Raw genomic sequence first — 17977 nt, 5'->3', positions numbered from 1 at the left:
CTATCTATCTATCTATCTATCTATCTATCTATCTATCTATCTATCTATCTATCTATCTATCTATCTGTCTATCTATCTATCTATAACCGCTGTTGTCAACTGGGTCGGGAGTTCAAAGTAATTTTGGGTGGGTTTTGGAGTTGGAGACCAAAAGAACTACAGAAAACACTTTTTAAAAGTAGTCAATTACTCCAAATGAAATTAAAAGTGATATTTTGACGTTTTTTATAAAAAGAACTTCAAGTACCAGCATGCATCACTTCGTTATGCCCGCCAACAGCAACCAACCACAACCGACCACAACCCGCTACCTACGTCATCAACTCGCGCCGAAAAATAGCAAAATGCTTTCCTTGGTTCAGGGGAAACAAACCTGATGAGATTTCGATGAAATTTCACCAAAATTCACGTTTTTTGCGATGGAAAACGCTACGATGTCTGAGCCATTATCACCAAATACTCTCCAGGATCGCATGGACAGTCTCCAGGAGCTGACGGAATTCACTGAGAAGTGTAAAAAGCAGCTCCAGGACATGTTTGAAGCGCTGGGATGGTCTCAGGACTACAAGCCTCCCAACCAGGTTTATAAATCATACTTGAGACTTTAATTCAAACTAAAATCAGCATGGCACTATAAAGCTTTAGCAATCACTTAATTCATTGTGCAACGAAATGGAAAGAAAACATTTTAAAGCGCTTCAGAGGTGTGCTTGATGTTTAATGATATGTAGACCTACATTCATGTTTTCTCAATGACTTCTGAACAACTACTTTCTTAAGCTATATTCTACAACACTGACGAGTTGACATTGATTATTCTTTTATAATGACTGCAAATCTCCAAAATATCCTTCAGTATAGTTTTGTAAAGACGGCAAAAACGTCTTCCCAACAGAATTAAACAGTAAATCCACCTTATAGTACTTTACATAGTTTATTATAGTACTGTAAATTATATCAAGTTGATCACAATAATATAGTGATGATTCAGAAATAACATGAACGTTATATAAAAAGCAACTGGAATTATTTTAATATTGTTATGATGATAATAATAATAATAATTATTATTATTATTATTATTATTAGTAGTAGTAGTAGTAGTTGTAGTTTTCTTCAAGATCTAGAGCTGGGGTCTGCAACCCAAAATGTTGAAAGAGCCATATTGGACCAAAAACACAAAAAATAAATATGTCTGGAGCCGCAAAAAAATGAAAAGTCTGGTATAATCCTTAGAATGAAAGCAAATGGCGAAAGGCCAAATGTCAAGAAAAAAGGCGAAATGTCGAGAAAAAAGTTGAAATGTTGAGAAAAAAGTCAAAATGTTGAAATTAAAAAGGAAGAAAAAGGGAAAAAAAAGAAGAAGAAAAAAGAGAAAAAAGGGGAAAAAGAGAAAAAAAGGAAAAAAAGGTCAAACATTTTTGAAAAAGCTCCAGGGAGCCACTAGGGTGGCGCTAAAGAGCCGCATGCGGCTCTAGAGCCGCGGGTTGCCGACCCCCGATCTAGAGCCACTAATAGATGTGCTTATTTGCTTCTTGTTCAGTAACTTGATAATCACTTCATTGATGCATTTTACATGGCATCCAAAAAACTTGGTTGATTATTAAAAACTGTACAAACAGCAGCATTTACCATCTAAAGGTACAATTGAATATTATTAGTTTAATACAGACGTGGTATTCTTTAATAATGTTCTTTTTAATCTCATGTTGTATTTCAGGAACCCATGGGTCTGTGTCCGTATGACTCTGGCCACAGAGTCCCGATCAGGTCCATGGAGAAGCACAAGGCTTTCTGCAAGCTGCAGAAAACGGGCTACACACCCGAGGAGCAGGTAGCCTACATGACCACAGCGAAATGGAAGCAACCGCAGCTAATCTGCGATTGATTCATGAACATACACATTATGCGTTTGTGTGAACCTGGAGTAGGTTTTTAAGTAAAGATATATGAAATTTTTATGAATGATGCGCATTGGGTGAACTACTGTAAAGACCATGAGCTCCAGTGACACCATGATGCCACAGTAAATTAATTTCTTCATGAAAAGAGCTACTGTATAAGGTTTTTTTTTTTTTTATTATTTTGCAGGCAGAGATGTATGATCCGTCGGTGTGTTATGAGAACAGCAATGTCACAAGCTTTACAATGGGTGAGTTATAAATGATGACAACCGAAAATGATGTCTGTCAAAAAATAAGATCTTTTCTGTCTGTGGAAAAAAAAGAGCTTAAGATTTTCCACTTGCGCTTATGTGATTGTCTTTGTGCAGATGAATCCACACAGCACCAGGTTATCCTTCAGGCAAGATCTGCAGCACCACTGATGAAGATGGAAGGAGTCTTCTGGCAAGGTATAAACCCGTCAACACATTTTATAAAATAGTTTAAGGATGCTCTTGTGTGCCGTCCTCAACCAAGATGCATCCTGCAGCTAAAGCCCAATATTCTGAGAGCTACTTTTGCACTCAAGGGGAAGCACGTTTACGATCTGTCACTATTATGTTCAAAAGTTTAACATTTGTAGACATTCTTTTGTGGGATTATCACCTTCATTTGACATTATTTTCCTTCTGAGTTTGTAATTCGTGTGTTGTGCTCTTTTTTTCAGCAAAGGGGTGAGTATTAAAGGAGATGGGCTCTTTAAAGTTCTGCTGCTCTGGTTCAGGCTTGCCTGATAACGTGCAGTATCCTTTTATTATCATATCCTTTAAAACTGCAGGGCTGGGTGGCAGGACTTACACAGATATCATTTTCCCTTTACGTGTTTGGGAAAGTTAATTTCATGCATTTAGATGGTTAAATTGACATAGTTTGTAAAATGTTCATATAATGTCCTTTGTCCATGAAGACCTCTAAACCGATTCCATTTGAAATTGGAGTTATTGCTTGGCCTCGTGAGGCTTTTGCTGATCGTACTACAGAAGATGAGTCTGAGTTGATACACGGAGGACCTGATTTCCTTTCCTGACCCTCAGTTTGTCTCACTGTACAAATCAATGAAATGAAATTTGTGGCACTTTAATCAGATGATGGTCAGATGAGGGAACTCAGCAATTTTCCCGCACTGTGTACTTGGTGACAACAGCAGACAACACATGAGGCTGATGCGGGTGTCATTTGTGAGTGTGTAAAACTGCTCTGATCATCCATCAGGTCAATACTCCGGCCAGCCTGTCGACGTTCCTCAAAACCACAAGCGAGCCATCTGCGACCTCACTGTTGCCGACCGATTGGCTCTTTACGATCATGTGTCCGGTGTCTTCCGCCAGCAGAAGGAAGCGGCCAACAACGAGGATCTCTACGTAGATTTGGTGTCCAAGCTCCAGAAGAGTAAGAGTCACACAATGTGGGGAATCATCTGGGCACAGGAAAACATTTACGTCTATAAGAAAAATGTCTGCTAAGCAGCTCCTCCTTTACGGATTTTACAGCAAATTTACTTCTGATAATGATTTTATGATGCAAATGTAGTTATGTATGAATTATGAAAATATGAAATTTGGGTTTCATGTAGTTGGGAAAGAAAAGAGCAGTTTGGTTTCTCCCTTGGTGACTGTACGTCTTTGTGTGCAGATGAAAAGCAAGATGAACCCAAGAGTCACCTGGAGCTGATGGCAGAGATGAGGGACTACAAGAGGCGGCGCCAGTCCTACCGAGCCAAGAACGTTCACATCACAAAGAAGTCCTACACTGAGGTACAGTTGCTTTATGACAGCATTGCGTCGACTGACTTCCTTCTTCATCTTCAGTTAGTAATCATCGTTGTTTTGCATATTTAGCTTCACCTCTGCTTTTCAATGCCTGGTACAGGTTAAACCAGTTTGGGTCGTCAACATTTTTCTGGCTTCTGAAGTCAAGAAAACTGTTTGAAAACCCAGCAACTCAAGTCAAACGGTGCAGAATTTTTACGGCACATTCTGATCATACCTTTGGGACAGGAATTTCAGCAGTTTTACATACAGTAATCCCTCGTTTTTACTGGTGGTTACATTCCAAAAAGAACCCGTGATAAGTAAAACCCTTGAGGTAGTAACCTTTATTTTATTTTTTTAACATTTATTATACAAGGCTTCAAATTACGGAGATCAGCACCGCCCCACCGTGACCCCAGTAATTGGATTTGAATGGGAGAAAATGAAAAATGTTTATGAAAAAAATACAATAAGTACAGTAGGACAAATTGTGACTTGCGGGTATTTCACTGCTCTTCTGACTGTCGCTGCATCCTGACTCGCTCTGTAGCGTCTTTTTCTTCTAAATCCTGTGGTGCAGGTGTGTTTTTTTTGAGAGAAGAACATAGTTATGGGTCGTTGCTGTCGCTCTTTTTTTCTTCTGGGCAAAAAGATTCTTATAAACCGACATGCCACCATGGATTATATTTGAGACTGTAATGAACGATTCATCAAAGGGTCCCGTTCTTGAGCTGCTGCTGAAGCTCATTGGCCATTCTCAGCATTGTTGCTAAGCGACCAACGTTATTGACACACGGGAAGTGAAAAAGCGGGGAGACTATTGCACAATGCAAATCCGTGAAGCAGCAAGACCGTGAAAGGTGAACCGCGTTATAGCGAGGGATTACTGTATATCAGTTAATTAAGCAGGATTCAAATCAAAACCATTTGAAATATTGCAACTAGTAAATTGCAAAGGCTGCTGCATGTGACGAAGGCCTAAAGTAATAGCCTCTCACTGTTTTTACAGTCACAATGTCCTCCTTGTGTATCAGTCACACCAAGAGATCAAAAATGTCCCAAGTCGAGGCAGGCGGAAGTAGGGGAAGAATAACATTTAACTGTTTCAGAGAGATGGGCATTGTTCAACCTGAAAGCACAAATGACACATTAGTCCCAAAGAAAAGAGAGACTTTTGTCCTACAAAAGTATTTTGTATTTGACTAGAGAGATGTACAGCACAAAAGGATGCTCAGTCCAGTTGCTCCAACAAGAGGCAACACCATGAACCGGTACTAACATTTAAAAAAAACAAAACACACACACAGCAAAGGGCTTTACAACAAAAATACAAAGTCATACCACATTAGTGATGATGTTTCTGCGAAGGCAGTGAAACAGACCATGATTTAGACATTTGTCATTCATGATGCCAACATTATATTTAAATATCCTCGTTGCACTGCAAGATAACTAACTTTATTACCCACTTCTTGGGTCAAGACATGTCTGTCTACTGAAGTTACCTTTCCAGAATTTATACAGAATGTATGAAAAACGTTAATAATAATAATAATAATAATAATAATAATAATAATGACTTGGATTTATATAGCGCCCTTCAAGGCACCCAGAGCGCTTTACAGAGATCATTATTCATTCATACACATTCTCTCTGGTGGTGGTAAGCTACAATTTGTAGCCACAGCTGCCCTGGGGCAGACTGACGGAAGCGTGGCTACCATATCGCGCCAAACGGTCCCTCCGACCACCACCAACATTCAACACATTCACACATTTCACGTTGAGATGAAGCTGAAAAATCTGAAGTATTACTCCCCAACAACTGATTAGTTATCAAGCAGAAGGACCGAGCCATATCTACGTCACACCACCCGCTTCATTGGGAAAGATTTTACATTAAATAATTTCTGCCTGCAATATTGGCACATATTTCTGTTTATCAAAATGTGGCAATGCTCCATTAATGCAGAGCAAATATTGAATTTGAACTCTGTTATCTCAATTCACATCGCAGTTGGAGTACGGTATTTGTGAGAAAAAAAATTTGATTTGTGGGGGAAAGGAAAACCTTTCTTGTTTACATCAAAATTCTGAGACTATTGTTTAACGTGACATGGACCCTGCAGGTGATCAGAGAGGTCATCGGCGTCCACTCGGACGAGCTCGCCAGACAGTGGAAAGAGGAAGAGGATGAAAAGGAGTCGCTGAGGTCCGATCGCTCCTCCCACAGGTACGTGAAACACTCCTGATGTTTCTCATTCTTGATCAGGAGCTGATGTGCTGAAAGAACGACATTATTTCTCCGTCAGTCGTCCGTTGGACAAAAGAAGGTCAGCGTCCCCGGAGGCTCATCCCTCGCACAACAAGCGCCGCCGCAGTCGGGAACGGAGCCGCGAAAGAGAGGACAGGAAGAGGAAAAAAAGGAAGGAGAGGTGGGAAAAGAATCCTGTAACATTTAGTGATATTTACATTAGATTCCACATCGTTTTTTGTTTTTTTTTGGCACCAAATATGATATATTTAATTATATATCAGCTATAGAGAACAAGGTAGTGCCGAAAAACAATATATATCCCTCTTCACAAAAATAAGAAAAATAGAGAAACTTATTTTCTCATCAACAAAGCATATTTTACATAAACATATTTTACATTTTTAAAGTAAGAAATTAACACATTTGAACCACTTCCCAGATTTTTTCAGTTATTTTATTGTCTGAAAAATGGTTCAAATATGCCACCCTGCCACCCGAAAACTTTTTTTTTTCTTTTTTTTTATAAATCTTTTTATTGGTATTTTTTGGCAAAAATAAAATGGTACAAAACAAAAATCAAAATCAACCCTATCCAATATGCCATCTCCACATCGTTTTGATTCTTCTACATTTAAATGTCATATCTGCACAACAAACCAAACTTTAGTGACGAAGAAATCGTGTATTTGGATGTAATAGGAGGGCTCATATATATTTTTTTACGCTCACAGGTCTTCCCGATCCCCAAGTTCCCATCACCACAAGAAGAAGAAAAAAAAGAGGACAGCAGAGAGGAAGAGAAACGAGCGCGGCGGATCCACAGCTGCTGAACCCAGATCAGACGAGGTTGATGTCCATGCAGATTGAAGGACTCCCGTGCCGTTATTAAAGCTTTGGGAATCCAAAACATTTTGATTGTTTCATAATTTTAAAGATGCATGTACCATACACGAAGTTTAGGAGCAGCAGACGGTTAAAGGATGATCTTGCATGATCTTTTCCTGCAGAGGCAGTGATGCCGTACAGCCGTTTATCACCGTCTGCAGCTCGTCAGCCGTCATACCTCACAGCGATGGTGGCGCTGTGGGACGCCAGCAGTCCTCCAGTTTGTGTCTTCCTCGCCTCTGCAGTTGTATTTGTTGACCAGTAGAGATCGTCAGAGATGTGACAGTAAACACACTGGAGCTCCACTCCAGAAACACCAAGGGTTAGGGTTACATTCCAGGAAAAGGTGCTCTGTAGAGTGGAGGACACATGGCTCCGGTCTAATGGGAGACCCTTCAAAGTTTCTCTCTTTTTTGTTTGTTTGTTTCTTATACACCGCTCTGCCGGCTGCTACACCTCAGCTCTTATTCTCAACACTTTTTTTTTTTCATTCATTATTCCCCAGTTCAATTACATGTCTGCTAATCCTGTTTTTCCTTTTATCATCAAACTAAAGATGGTGTGTAATATCAGACAGTAGCGTCATAATTCAATTTCAATTCAATTCAATTTTATTTATATAGCGTCTAATACAACAGATGTTGTCTCTAGACGCTTTCCAGAGATAGAGATAATTCATAAATGTTCATTGCAAGGTCTAAGGTCATGTTTGTTTTGGGGCTTAATTGCTATTTTTTTTTTTTATTACACAAGAATACCATCGATGAGAAAGCCCCTGGGAGTGCGTTATTGTCGTTGCATCATTTAGATGATACTGTCTGGATGTGTTTTTGGAAATAAAACTGTACACCATTATTTCTTTTTACAGAAAAAAATGTCTCTCCCACCATCGGTTAATCATTTTCACAAAATTACATGTAAAATCAACCAAAGTAAATAAATGAATTAAAAAAAAAATCATGTTTTCTAAGCTGATGGTTATTTAAACATAGTTGAACATCTTTTACGAGATACATTTAGAAGTTAACATCCAGATGAGGCAATATCTTTTGGACAAGGGTTATTTAATCTTTCTGTGACGGTTCATGCTGAAGCTCCTGGTGACAAGTGGTGGCCGAACATCTCAATGACGCTTTTATACTGAGGTCACCTTCAATCTTTCAAGCATCCCTGTCTTTCTCCGATTCGTTTAGCTGTATTTAGTTACAAGTATGCCAACTCTGTTTATTTCGGTTGTTACAAGGACTTTGGACCAGTCACTATATTTAAGTTCCCCCGACTGATGTGGTGACAACTTACTTGAACTTAAATTTTGAAAACAACACAAATCCATGGATCTCTGTGTCTTTCCGTCCTGCTGGTGCTGCACTGGAGCCCAGGCATTTCTCACCCCGTTGAGAAGCAGAGACGGAAGACGACACAAACAGAAGCGACGAGAGAGGATCCCGTCAGAGCCTGGGAACCTGACGGATCCTCAGGAGGCAGAGAGGAGGCAGATTTGGAAGGAGTGAAACACTGAAGTGATAATGCTGTGAAGTGAGGTGCTCAGGGAAAGCGCAAACAGCTTGTGTTTGTCCTAATCTGTACCCTGAAGTCATTCTGTTGGGGATCTGCTCTCAGGAGACTCGCTCTGCAGCATCATGGGAGCCTCTGCTAGAAAGGTAAGAGGAGTCGGGCCGGGTCCGTTTCATCTCCTGGAGGCAACGGGGGAGAATGTCAGTTATCTGGATTCTCTGGGAATAAAATGCCTTTATATAATAAAAATATATATGTATCTGAAATGCAGGAATTACAATAATCACTAACAGTTGAGGCTTTATTCTGAATGTACTGTACTCAGTGACTGCTGATATTATTGCCACTCAATATCAGAATATTAAAAAAAACAACAAAAAGGCCTGGATTTTAGTTTAACTTATTTGTTGACTAGGTCAGTGTTTGAAAAGCTTTTCAAGGTGTCATCAGGCTTGAAAAGGCATTATTTAAAAAAGAAAATAATACACTTATTTTTTTAAAGTTATTTTTCAGCCCCTGATTTCTTAGAAGTTTTAGGCATCTAGATCAGAGTTTCCACAGCAAATGTTGTTCATCTAGCATATATGAAGGGAATTTTGTTTATACCTATATCTTTTCTAAAAAAAAAAGATAAAATGATAATAATTAAGCAAATAAATGAACTAAGTGTTCTCATATTTAGTCTTTAAATGGTCTTCACCATTTCAGATTTCATTGAGTTTGTTTTTTCTCTCCACAAATTCATAACAAAGCCTGATCGCAAAGGGATCTTTTGTACATTATAAATTTAAAACCTTTAACAATTTCAGGCTTCAGTAACTTTGTGTGTATTTTTTTTTTCTTGAAAAAAGAAAAACTTAAAATAGTGAAAAATAAGAAAGGAAAAGGAAATGTACTGAGCTCAGGAGAGTTTTTCACCTCAGTGGCCCAGCGGTCCTTCAGTTCACGATGATCAGTTCATCCCCACTTTATTCCTTTCACCTCTTTGTCTTCTGCAGCTGTTACAGGATCTCGTGGCTTAATGTGTAAATTAATATACAGAAGATGTGAGTTTATAAAGCATGACCTCAGCAGTGCAGAGATTTCTCAAATGTTCTTGTTAGTTTGCTCAATAAGGAGAAGTTAGGCCTTAGGCACAGGTCTGTGTTGTATAATTAATACATTTATATTATGTCTCTGCTTTTTTGTATTTCCTTAAGATAAAAAACTTCCTTTTAGATCAGCTGTGTCAGTATAATTCTCATTTCATCCCAGGCCACATTAGTGCTGATAATGTTACTAACTACCTCTATATTTAACTATTAATAAGAGATACAAAGTCATTCTATTTATAAATCACCTTTCCTTTTCATTAGTTTTTCTTTTCTTTGACAATTTTGTTTCAAATCCATGATTTAACCACAAACCTTTGTAGGAACTAGCTGAATTTAAGATACTGCCATCTAGTGGGTAGGTGCCATCATGGTGCAGGTAACGAAACCAACATGTAGGCTATTGTAGGACATGTCATTGTGGCTCATGCATGTCTCCAAACTGCACAGAATTCATCTGTGAAAACATTTATTTATTTTTTTAAACATTTTTTGTGGCTCTAGTGGCCTTTCATTCAAGTTGCAGACAGTAAGGGGGTAGAGAGAGAGAATGTGGATGACATGCAGCAAAGGTGCGCAGGTCGGGATTCAAACCTGCGACCACTGCAGGAGGACTGTAGCCTCAGTATATGAGCCGCTTTCTTAACCCACTGTGCCACCGATCGGCTTGAGAACAAAAATATCTGTGCACGTTTTTGCTTGCCAGTTAAAATGAGGTGGTATGTCAGATTTGGCCTGCCGGCCTCGGATTGGACATGCCGAGGACTTATTTCAACTTTTTGGGGGTTTTAAATATATCTGCTTTTAAATGAAAAACTTCCTTCCTCAGTAGCTCAGTCTGAGATTTATGCGGGGAAATTGTGGTTGCGGCCGAGGTTTCATCCTCATCATCGCTCAGTTTGTCGACCTCGTGCCAAAGTGCGTTCTGGTTCTGGTCTGGTGAAACGTGCAGGTTTTTTTCCTCAGTCGGTGTTCAGGCTCCCGGTGCAGCTTCAGGAATGTAACAGGGGTCTGAGAAGGGGCCAGTGGTTTTCTCCCTGACAAAGAGACCTCAGTCTACTGACTTCTCACCCAAACAGCAGCTTACTCTCATTCAGACCACTCAGGTCCATAGCTAGAGGCTGTACAGGCCTTGGAAAGTGAATCTGCCTTTTATGCCCCTCTCTGATCCCGCTCGATGCCAGACATTCAGCTGTAAGGTCGAGAGGTCGGTTAGTGATGGTACCTGCGCCAGTCCTCCTATTTTCACCAGGTCATGTCCAGTCTGCAGCAAAGTTATGTATTTATTTTTTAAACCTATTTCCAAGAAAACAGCCAGTTCATGATCTGATTTTAAAACAGCATCTGCAGACACAGCTGCCCTGGAGACTGTTTCCATGGTTTTTTGCATAAAATATGAGCTTTAATTTTTCATTTATATCAGGTCACGACATTTTAATTCGTTCTATTGTACCTTGTCTATAAGATAAAAATGATAAATGATAATAATACCATACTCAAGTATATGAAATTAGCCAAAATGTAACACTGATGATTGGAGAAAAAGATTAGAGTTCATTTATTAGTACCGGTAATACTGAAATTCCTTTTTACAAATCTGTGCGTGTGTGTGTTTGACTTTTATGGAAGGAGTTATTTTAAAGTAACTCTGAGACTTGATGTTAAAATAACATTGTTTATGGTTCTCTTTTATCCCTAAAGTCTTTTCCCTGTTGAACAATATTGTCACAACCATGTAAAGTGATATCACTGGAGCACGAGACAAGCGGCAGAGTTCTGACATGATAAGAGTCTTAATTAGGCCCTAACATTGTACTGTCACATCACAGTTGGACCTAACCAGAGTTATTCTTAGGAAAGGATTTGACTCCACTTTATTCCCTGTGTTGTTTGGAGGCCTTGTGTTATTTGTTAGATTTTACTTTTGGATGCCTTGGCTCTTATGCCATGTTATCTGTACAGCTACTCAATCACTGGATCTGATTCTGCCGCTCTAACAAATCACTGCAGATAAAATAATCTCTCAACCGGAGCTTTGTAGAAGACGTGCAACAACTTGTTGCGGCCGCTGAAGCTCTCTCAAGAAGCAGTCTGCTATATCCCTGCTTGTAGACAGACTGTGCTGCATTTCCAATCCATTTGGTTGAAAGAAAGAACAACATTTGCACCCACATAGCTGCCAAAGGGATTATTTTTATTATCTTAAGCTCCAAGTGATGCTCATTTGACAGAGATGCAGAGATTTATCAAAATAATAACTCAGCTGCTAGACCTGCTCTGCTCTCTTTTCTTCACCTGGATGATGTTTGTTTGGTCTGCTCTGATCTTTATACACATTTTATGAAAAGGTAACGTATTAAACCAGCTACATGTTTGTTGCAGGGATCACTCCCCTCGTGGCTCCCTCTGCTCGTGCTGTGTGTCGTCTCTTCTCTCTGCCAGGACGAATATTCTGGATACCACTCAGGTGCGATGCTCAAGCTTATGAAGCATATCTGTTCTTACTCTCACAGTTTTTAACTGGACGCTCTCAGAGAATGTAAAATTGATGTTTCACACAATCCACAAGAAAAGCTTACTTTTTTTCTTGGTTTTTAAATAAAGGTCACCACTCATTTACAAGGCTTCTATTCATTGCAAGCTTATTAAAATGTTGCTGGTCGATTCGTACTTTAACTGATCAATAACTGACTCATCGTTGTGGGTTAAAAGGTCTGATCAATACATTTTGTCCCTTTCATGCCAGATGTGTCATACAGTATTTAAGACATGAATTTCTGAGACCTCTGAACCACCCCCATAATAATTATTGTCTTATCTAATATTCCATTATCTATCTGTTGTATTCTATAATGTTATAATTATTATATTTATCATATTTTATATCACACAATAGAAAAGAAAATGTAAATAAAATTACCCAATGTATTCATAATAATACAAAAAATATTATGTAGAAATTTTTTTTTATTTCATTTTGTTTTCAGAAAAAAATCCTTTGTTTATTGCTCTCTTTTCTTTTGATTTTTTTAAATCAGGAAAAGATGTAGAAGAAAATTCAACTTTATGGGCAACAGTGTAAAGAAAAAATTCATTTTGTGTGCATTATTTCTTATGCCAGGCTTTAAAGGGTTAAGGACGTGTTTTTTCTTGACAAATGAATCCACAAACAGGATTCTGATGAAGAAAAATTAAAAAAGTAACTAATTACCGTGTTTGGTGAGAGTTAAATTACTTTATTCCATCTGATTAGGATTAAATACCAAATGATAATTTCAGCAATGCTACAAATTTCATCTGTATAATTCACTTTCTCTGTTCTGTAATTGGTAAATAGTGTTGATCTTTTAACCTTGTGGTACCTAAAATCTCCGAGCAACTTCCCATCTACATCACAATGTAGTAGAGTCTAGCAGCTTGAGGGCTCGTCCGGGATTTGAACCCGGGACCTCTCGCACCCGAAGCGAGAATCATACCCCTAGACCAACGAGCCCCTGCTTGGTTGTCTGTCTTCAGAAATGCCTCACACTCACCACCAGTTTACCGTGTTTTTGTGCAGCGGGAGAACACACGTATGACCAGTCATCTGCAGTCGACCACTACAACCAGGTGGCCTCTCAGAGACCAGGTGACCAACAGCAAATACACATTTTTCAGCTCTAACTGTGCTCTTTTAAGTCCTGGGACCAAATGTCCAATCGTTGCTTCCTCAGAGTACCAGCCTGAGTCGACCGATGAGTACGAGGAGGAGGACTACGACTCCACTCGGGTCACCATGATCACTGAGGATACCTATCCCTACGCCACCCCCACCGAGTCCCACTACGCCACGGAGGACACCGAGACCATGCAGGTGGGACAACACATGGCTGAGGGGTTTCATTTTGTCAAAGAAACTCAAAATAAGTGCTTATTACTTATTTAACAAGGATTCCCAGTGGTAATGATGTTGGCTTCTAGGTGCCGTACAAGTACCCAGAAACAGGCTCCTCTGAGGAGTCAGGAGGGGACTCGGCGCTGGGCGAGGAGGGTCCGACTGAATGCGACTGTGAACCAGGGGAGCCCGGATTTGCGGGTTTTGCTGGGCCCAAGGTACCCCCTCATCTGATTATCAGTTTCTTTTTCCAACAATTCATATGAGAAAGCCTGGTTGAGGAAGTAGTGGATTTAGAGAATTAGTATTTGCAGGTCGTCTGAATGAGAACCTTCATCTTGTCCACAGCTGAAGAGTACGAGGTCACAAATAAACCATGTATCTGAGGAGTCTTTGTCTACCGGAGACACTGAACTTCTCCTTTATGAGGTCAAGACAAAGCTTATTCTCTGGTAGACAGAGTAACATTCAGGAAACCTGAAAATCATAAAGTTGACTGCAGCCAAAGACAGCTTCTAACAATTTTAGTCTGCAGACTTTCTATATTTTATTTAAACAAATAATGCCAAAGTAGATCTGCACGTAATCATCCAATCAGGTACCGATAGAGCAGTGATTCTCTGGTGGGCCCGGACCCATTTTCAGTGGGTCGTGGCCTTTAAATCAGGTAAAAGTAAAGCTCTCAGGTAAAGCTACACATAGGGGTAAATCCACAAAGAACAGATTGCGCCCGCAAATAGCGCTGTGAATTGCGCTGCATTAGCGCCCGCAATTTGCCCCGCTTTAAGGTCCTATTCACAAAAGATTTTGCTCTAATGATATACCGGCGCAAACACGCCCATAAAGTTTTGCGGCTGAGTGCAATTTGCACTTGTCTGAGTGAGCGGAGCTGTTTCCAGTGTTCTCCGTATTTCAGCACACAGATGGGTCCCTAATGAAAACTGCAGAGAGCACAATAGCCTCAACTTTCACGTATTTGTACTTCTAGTATTTCGCATGCAGATAGATAGATAGATAGATAGATAGATAGATAGATAGATAGATACATAGATAGATAGATAGATAGATAGATAGATAGATAGATAGATAGATAGATAGATAGATAGATAGATAGATAGATAGATAGATAGATAGATAGATAGATAGATAGATAGATAGATAGATAGAAAAGACCTCAGTGTCTGTATGACATAAGCTAATGAAATGTCAAATGTTAAGAGGCTGTGCGCATTTACGCACAAGGCACAGCACCAGTAACTTCATTAACACTGGATCGGGATCAGATCAGGATCTAATGGTAATTCATGTTCTTTGTTTTGCTACACGTATGAAAGCTGTATGTGTACACTGTATGAAAGCGATACGAAAACGGCCCCGCAGCCCCGCTTCACCCCCCGCTCCCTCTCCTCCTCTCCCGTCTCCCCTCAGAGCTGCTCAGGGCGGGTTTATGGTTCTGCGTTCCTTTAACGCAGAGCCTACGGCGTAGTTGCGCGTCGCCGCATACCCTACGCCGTAGGCTCTGCGTCGTTTTAACGCGGGACCCTAATTTAGGCACCATACACCTGCACGTAAAGGTTTCACGCGCGCGTAAAACTCATATATATGAAAGAAAATCTGAGTCCCTTTAGGGGCTCCGTGGGGCTCCCTAAACGCAGCCCCTCATTTGTTCTGTCCTAAAGTGTGAGGAGGTTCCCCGCATGTCACCACGGCTGCAGCAGCAGCAGCACCAGAGTCCTGACTGACTGAGCTTCACACAGAGGGACACGATCAGCGCTATTTTAATTTATTATTTTAAGTCTGATATAGGCTATGTTGTGATATGTGATGACATTATTAAGCTGTTAAACACACACATTCTAGATTATGTTTATATGGTGGAATTGTTTGTAATAAAGCAGCCCCTACTGTATGGATGAATGCTGAGCTCCGTCCTGTTATTTTTATTTTTAAATCCGAGATAAGTCCACAACCCCACTTGATCTGACTGTCTACAGTCATGTCTGAATGTAGATTTCACCCTTAATATCATTCAGTATCACACAGGCTTGAATGACATTGAGAGAGAGAAACAGAGAGACGGGGAGTGAGGAGTTTGCGCGCAGTTTAATACACGCTTCTGAAAGACGGTATTTGCTCCACTATTTTTGCGTGTGGCAAATAGCGCTGGCCTTTCTGAATTAGGCGCTTTTTGCAATGAGGCTTATTTGCATAGAAAGGGGGCAATTTTGCGCCGAATTACCTAATTTGCATGCATGCAAATGGTACCGGCGCAGACTGCCACTATTTGCTTGGCAGCGCAGTTTGTGGAGCAATTCCCCCTTTGCGGGTGCTTTGTGAATTAGACGCTCTCTTTTTGTCTCATTTGCACCGGTTTAGCGGCCGCAAAAGCCGCGCAATCCTTTTGTGGATTTGGCCCATAGTCTTTCTAGAAATACTTCTCACTTGTTGCACTTCTTTACTTTATGTTTGTGCAAAGAAATCACTGTTAATACTGTACAATCTGAGGGTTGAACTGCCCCGTCTTTTGGTGACATAAATTTGAGATTTTGAGAAATTGTCCCCGATTTGGGCCCTAGCTGGTCATTAAAGGCTGACGGTGACTATGAGAACCACAGCTGTAGAGGTTTCATTTGCAGGTAACAAGGTACAAAATCATATTTTTGATTTCAAGAACACAGGCATTTTCTTCCCTGTCTCTACATGACTGAACATGACTTACGGGTGTATATATTTGTCCTGATTTACGGTTTCACATATCCTTTCCTTAATTTGACTCTTTTCGTTTGCCTGTCAGGGTTCCAGAGGTGTTCAGGGTCAGACTGGTCAACCAGGAACTCAAGGCAGAGAGGTGAGAACGGGAAACACGCTGAAAACACGTCAGAAAAAGAATATTGTGTATTTGATATACATTTTATTATAAATATATAATGTGTTTTAGGGTTACAAAGGGACCAAAGGGGTTCAGGGCAGAGGAGGAGAGGCTGGACCAGCCGTAAGTCAAAAACAAGATTCCAGACACAGCGACGGCGCCGGTCACGGCGGCTGATGCTAAAGTTACCCCACAGACACTGCAAGTCACCACAATGCTTTTAGAAACAATCAATCAAAAAAATACAAAATTACACAAAATATACACAATGTAAAAAAGACAATTAAAAAAGAAATCTTGAAAACGCCAAGAGAAGTTGATTATTTTGTCTTTTTAAGATTTAAAAAGGCTTCAACGCGATTTAAGCTTCATGAAAAAGGAAAAGGAAAATCACTGCAACAACAAGACTGTTTTCACAGTTTGTTACAGATGTGCTGCTTCTCAAATCAGCTGATGATTGAGTACTTTATTTATTCATTTTTCATGAATGATTTTAATTTTTGATATCTGCTTTTTGCATTAAAAAACACACACTCAAAAACAAAATGTATAACTACTGTGTACGTTGCTTTTTGGATTCTTTTTTTGAGTTTTGAGCTTTGATCTTTTCACTCGCAGGGCGATCCTGGAGCTGAGGGAGAGGAAGGAGCTTCTGGTTTCTCTGGAGGGATGGTGAGTTCATACGTTTATACCACAGAAAAGCCCTTCTGTTTGCAGTTAAAATCTGTCAGTTATCTTTCAAAATAATAAAAAATCACTGTTTCTCTGTAGAATGTAATAGTACCCTTGAAAATACTTTTATGTAGCTGGTAGATCTCATTAAGCTCTAGCTGAATCTACAAAAGTCTACATTCTTTTTTCTTTAAAAAAATCTTTCAGGGAGAACCTGGAGTGCCAGGTGACCCGGGGGAGCGTGGAGAGCTCGGTCTGAAGGTAAAGACACAAATGACATTTATTACTCAGTGACACCATATTACAAATGAAGACTTCAAGCATAAAAAGATGACCACTTACCTCTCACGTCAGCTCCCTATGACACTTGATATGGTTAGGTTTAGGGTCGGGGTAAGAGATATGTGTCATCAAAGTCTCTTCCTGTCGGCTCTCTGAGTTCAGAGTGTTCAGGGTCAAGACTCAGCCAGGTGAGCAGACACGCTGATAAAAAGTGTCCCTCCACCATTTTCCAGCTTATCTTAGTGTCAATAGACCTTCATTTGCTTTAGGATAGTTTGTCTCTTTCAATGCATCTTGCACCAAACTATATGTTTCTGTTCAAAAGTTGTTTCTGTAGTTGTCGGGTCACAACCTTTCAGACGTTTCCCAGATTATGAACGTCTCCTGGCAAAAACCAGTAATCGAAGTGATGCACCATTTTTAAGTTTTACAAAAAGCTGTAATGTTAAATCTCCTGAAACTCAAACACATTTCTAGATTAGATCCAGTGTACATGGACATTGATATGTTGTTTGATTAGAAATTATATTAAGATCAGTTAAACACAGATTCATGGCCAGAAAGCAATCTGCGTGTCTGATCTGTCAGGTTTTATAATAATTGGTTATTTCTTAACTATTTTAATTCATCTGGTATATCTTTTGGTGTCTTAAATAAATCTGGGTTATATTTTCTTGTTCATCTCTCGTCACCTTCTGTTCACCCCAACATTTCTTTACCGTTATGAGCAGTTGGAGGAGACGTAACGTTTCACTAACCCTGATGAGTGTCCTTGTCCTCAGGGGGAGGTCGGGATGGAGGGGCCTAGCGGAGGAGTCGGAGCTTCTGGTGAGACTGT

The 17977-nt window shown here is 39.9% G+C and overlaps 2 protein-coding genes and 1 non-coding gene across 3 annotated transcripts in view; 2 read left to right on the top strand and 1 right to left on the bottom strand.

The window, feature by feature from the left end:
- Nucleotides 1-329: 329 nt before the first annotated feature.
- Nucleotides 330-7763, top strand: snrnp48 (small nuclear ribonucleoprotein 48 (U11/U12)). Its single transcript, XM_061718508.1, has 9 exons — nucleotides 330-581; nucleotides 1721-1834; nucleotides 2092-2152; nucleotides 2273-2353; nucleotides 3156-3332; nucleotides 3576-3697; nucleotides 5824-5927; nucleotides 6007-6129; nucleotides 6683-7763. Exons 1-9 carry the CDS (start codon nucleotides 420-422, stop codon nucleotides 6816-6818), a joined length of 1080 nt encoding a protein of 359 aa, XP_061574492.1. The 5' UTR covers nucleotides 330-419; the 3' UTR covers nucleotides 6819-7763.
- A 525-nt stretch (nucleotides 7764-8288) lies between these two features.
- Nucleotides 8289-17977, top strand: part of zgc:113232 (uncharacterized protein LOC541546 homolog) — a 33330-nt gene continuing 23641 nt past the window's right edge. Inside the window, exons 1-10 of the mRNA XM_061717359.1 lie at nucleotides 8289-8497; nucleotides 11825-11909; nucleotides 13002-13070; nucleotides 13156-13295; nucleotides 13403-13534; nucleotides 16111-16164; nucleotides 16255-16308; nucleotides 16804-16857; nucleotides 17065-17118; nucleotides 17922-17975. Coding sequence (XP_061573343.1) covers nucleotides 8477-8497; nucleotides 11825-11909; nucleotides 13002-13070; nucleotides 13156-13295; nucleotides 13403-13534; nucleotides 16111-16164; nucleotides 16255-16308; nucleotides 16804-16857; nucleotides 17065-17118; nucleotides 17922-17975 — 717 coding nt within the window. The 5' untranslated portion in view covers nucleotides 8289-8476. The remainder of the gene's footprint in view (nucleotides 8498-11824; nucleotides 11910-13001; nucleotides 13071-13155; nucleotides 13296-13402; nucleotides 13535-16110; nucleotides 16165-16254; nucleotides 16309-16803; nucleotides 16858-17064; nucleotides 17119-17921; nucleotides 17976-17977) is intronic.
- trnap-cgg (transfer RNA proline (anticodon CGG)) lies at nucleotides 12864-12935 on the bottom strand. The gene has a single exon. It is a non-coding gene; the product is annotated as a tRNA-Pro (tRNA).

The sequence above is a fragment of the Cololabis saira genome, chromosome 3, assembly GCF_033807715.1.
Source record: "Cololabis saira isolate AMF1-May2022 chromosome 3, fColSai1.1, whole genome shotgun sequence".
In the NCBI taxonomy this organism is placed as follows: Eukaryota; Metazoa; Chordata; class Actinopteri; order Beloniformes; family Belonidae; genus Cololabis; species Cololabis saira.
The sequence above is the reverse complement of the archived record's forward strand: the minus strand, read 5'-3'. Positions and strand labels throughout refer to the sequence as shown.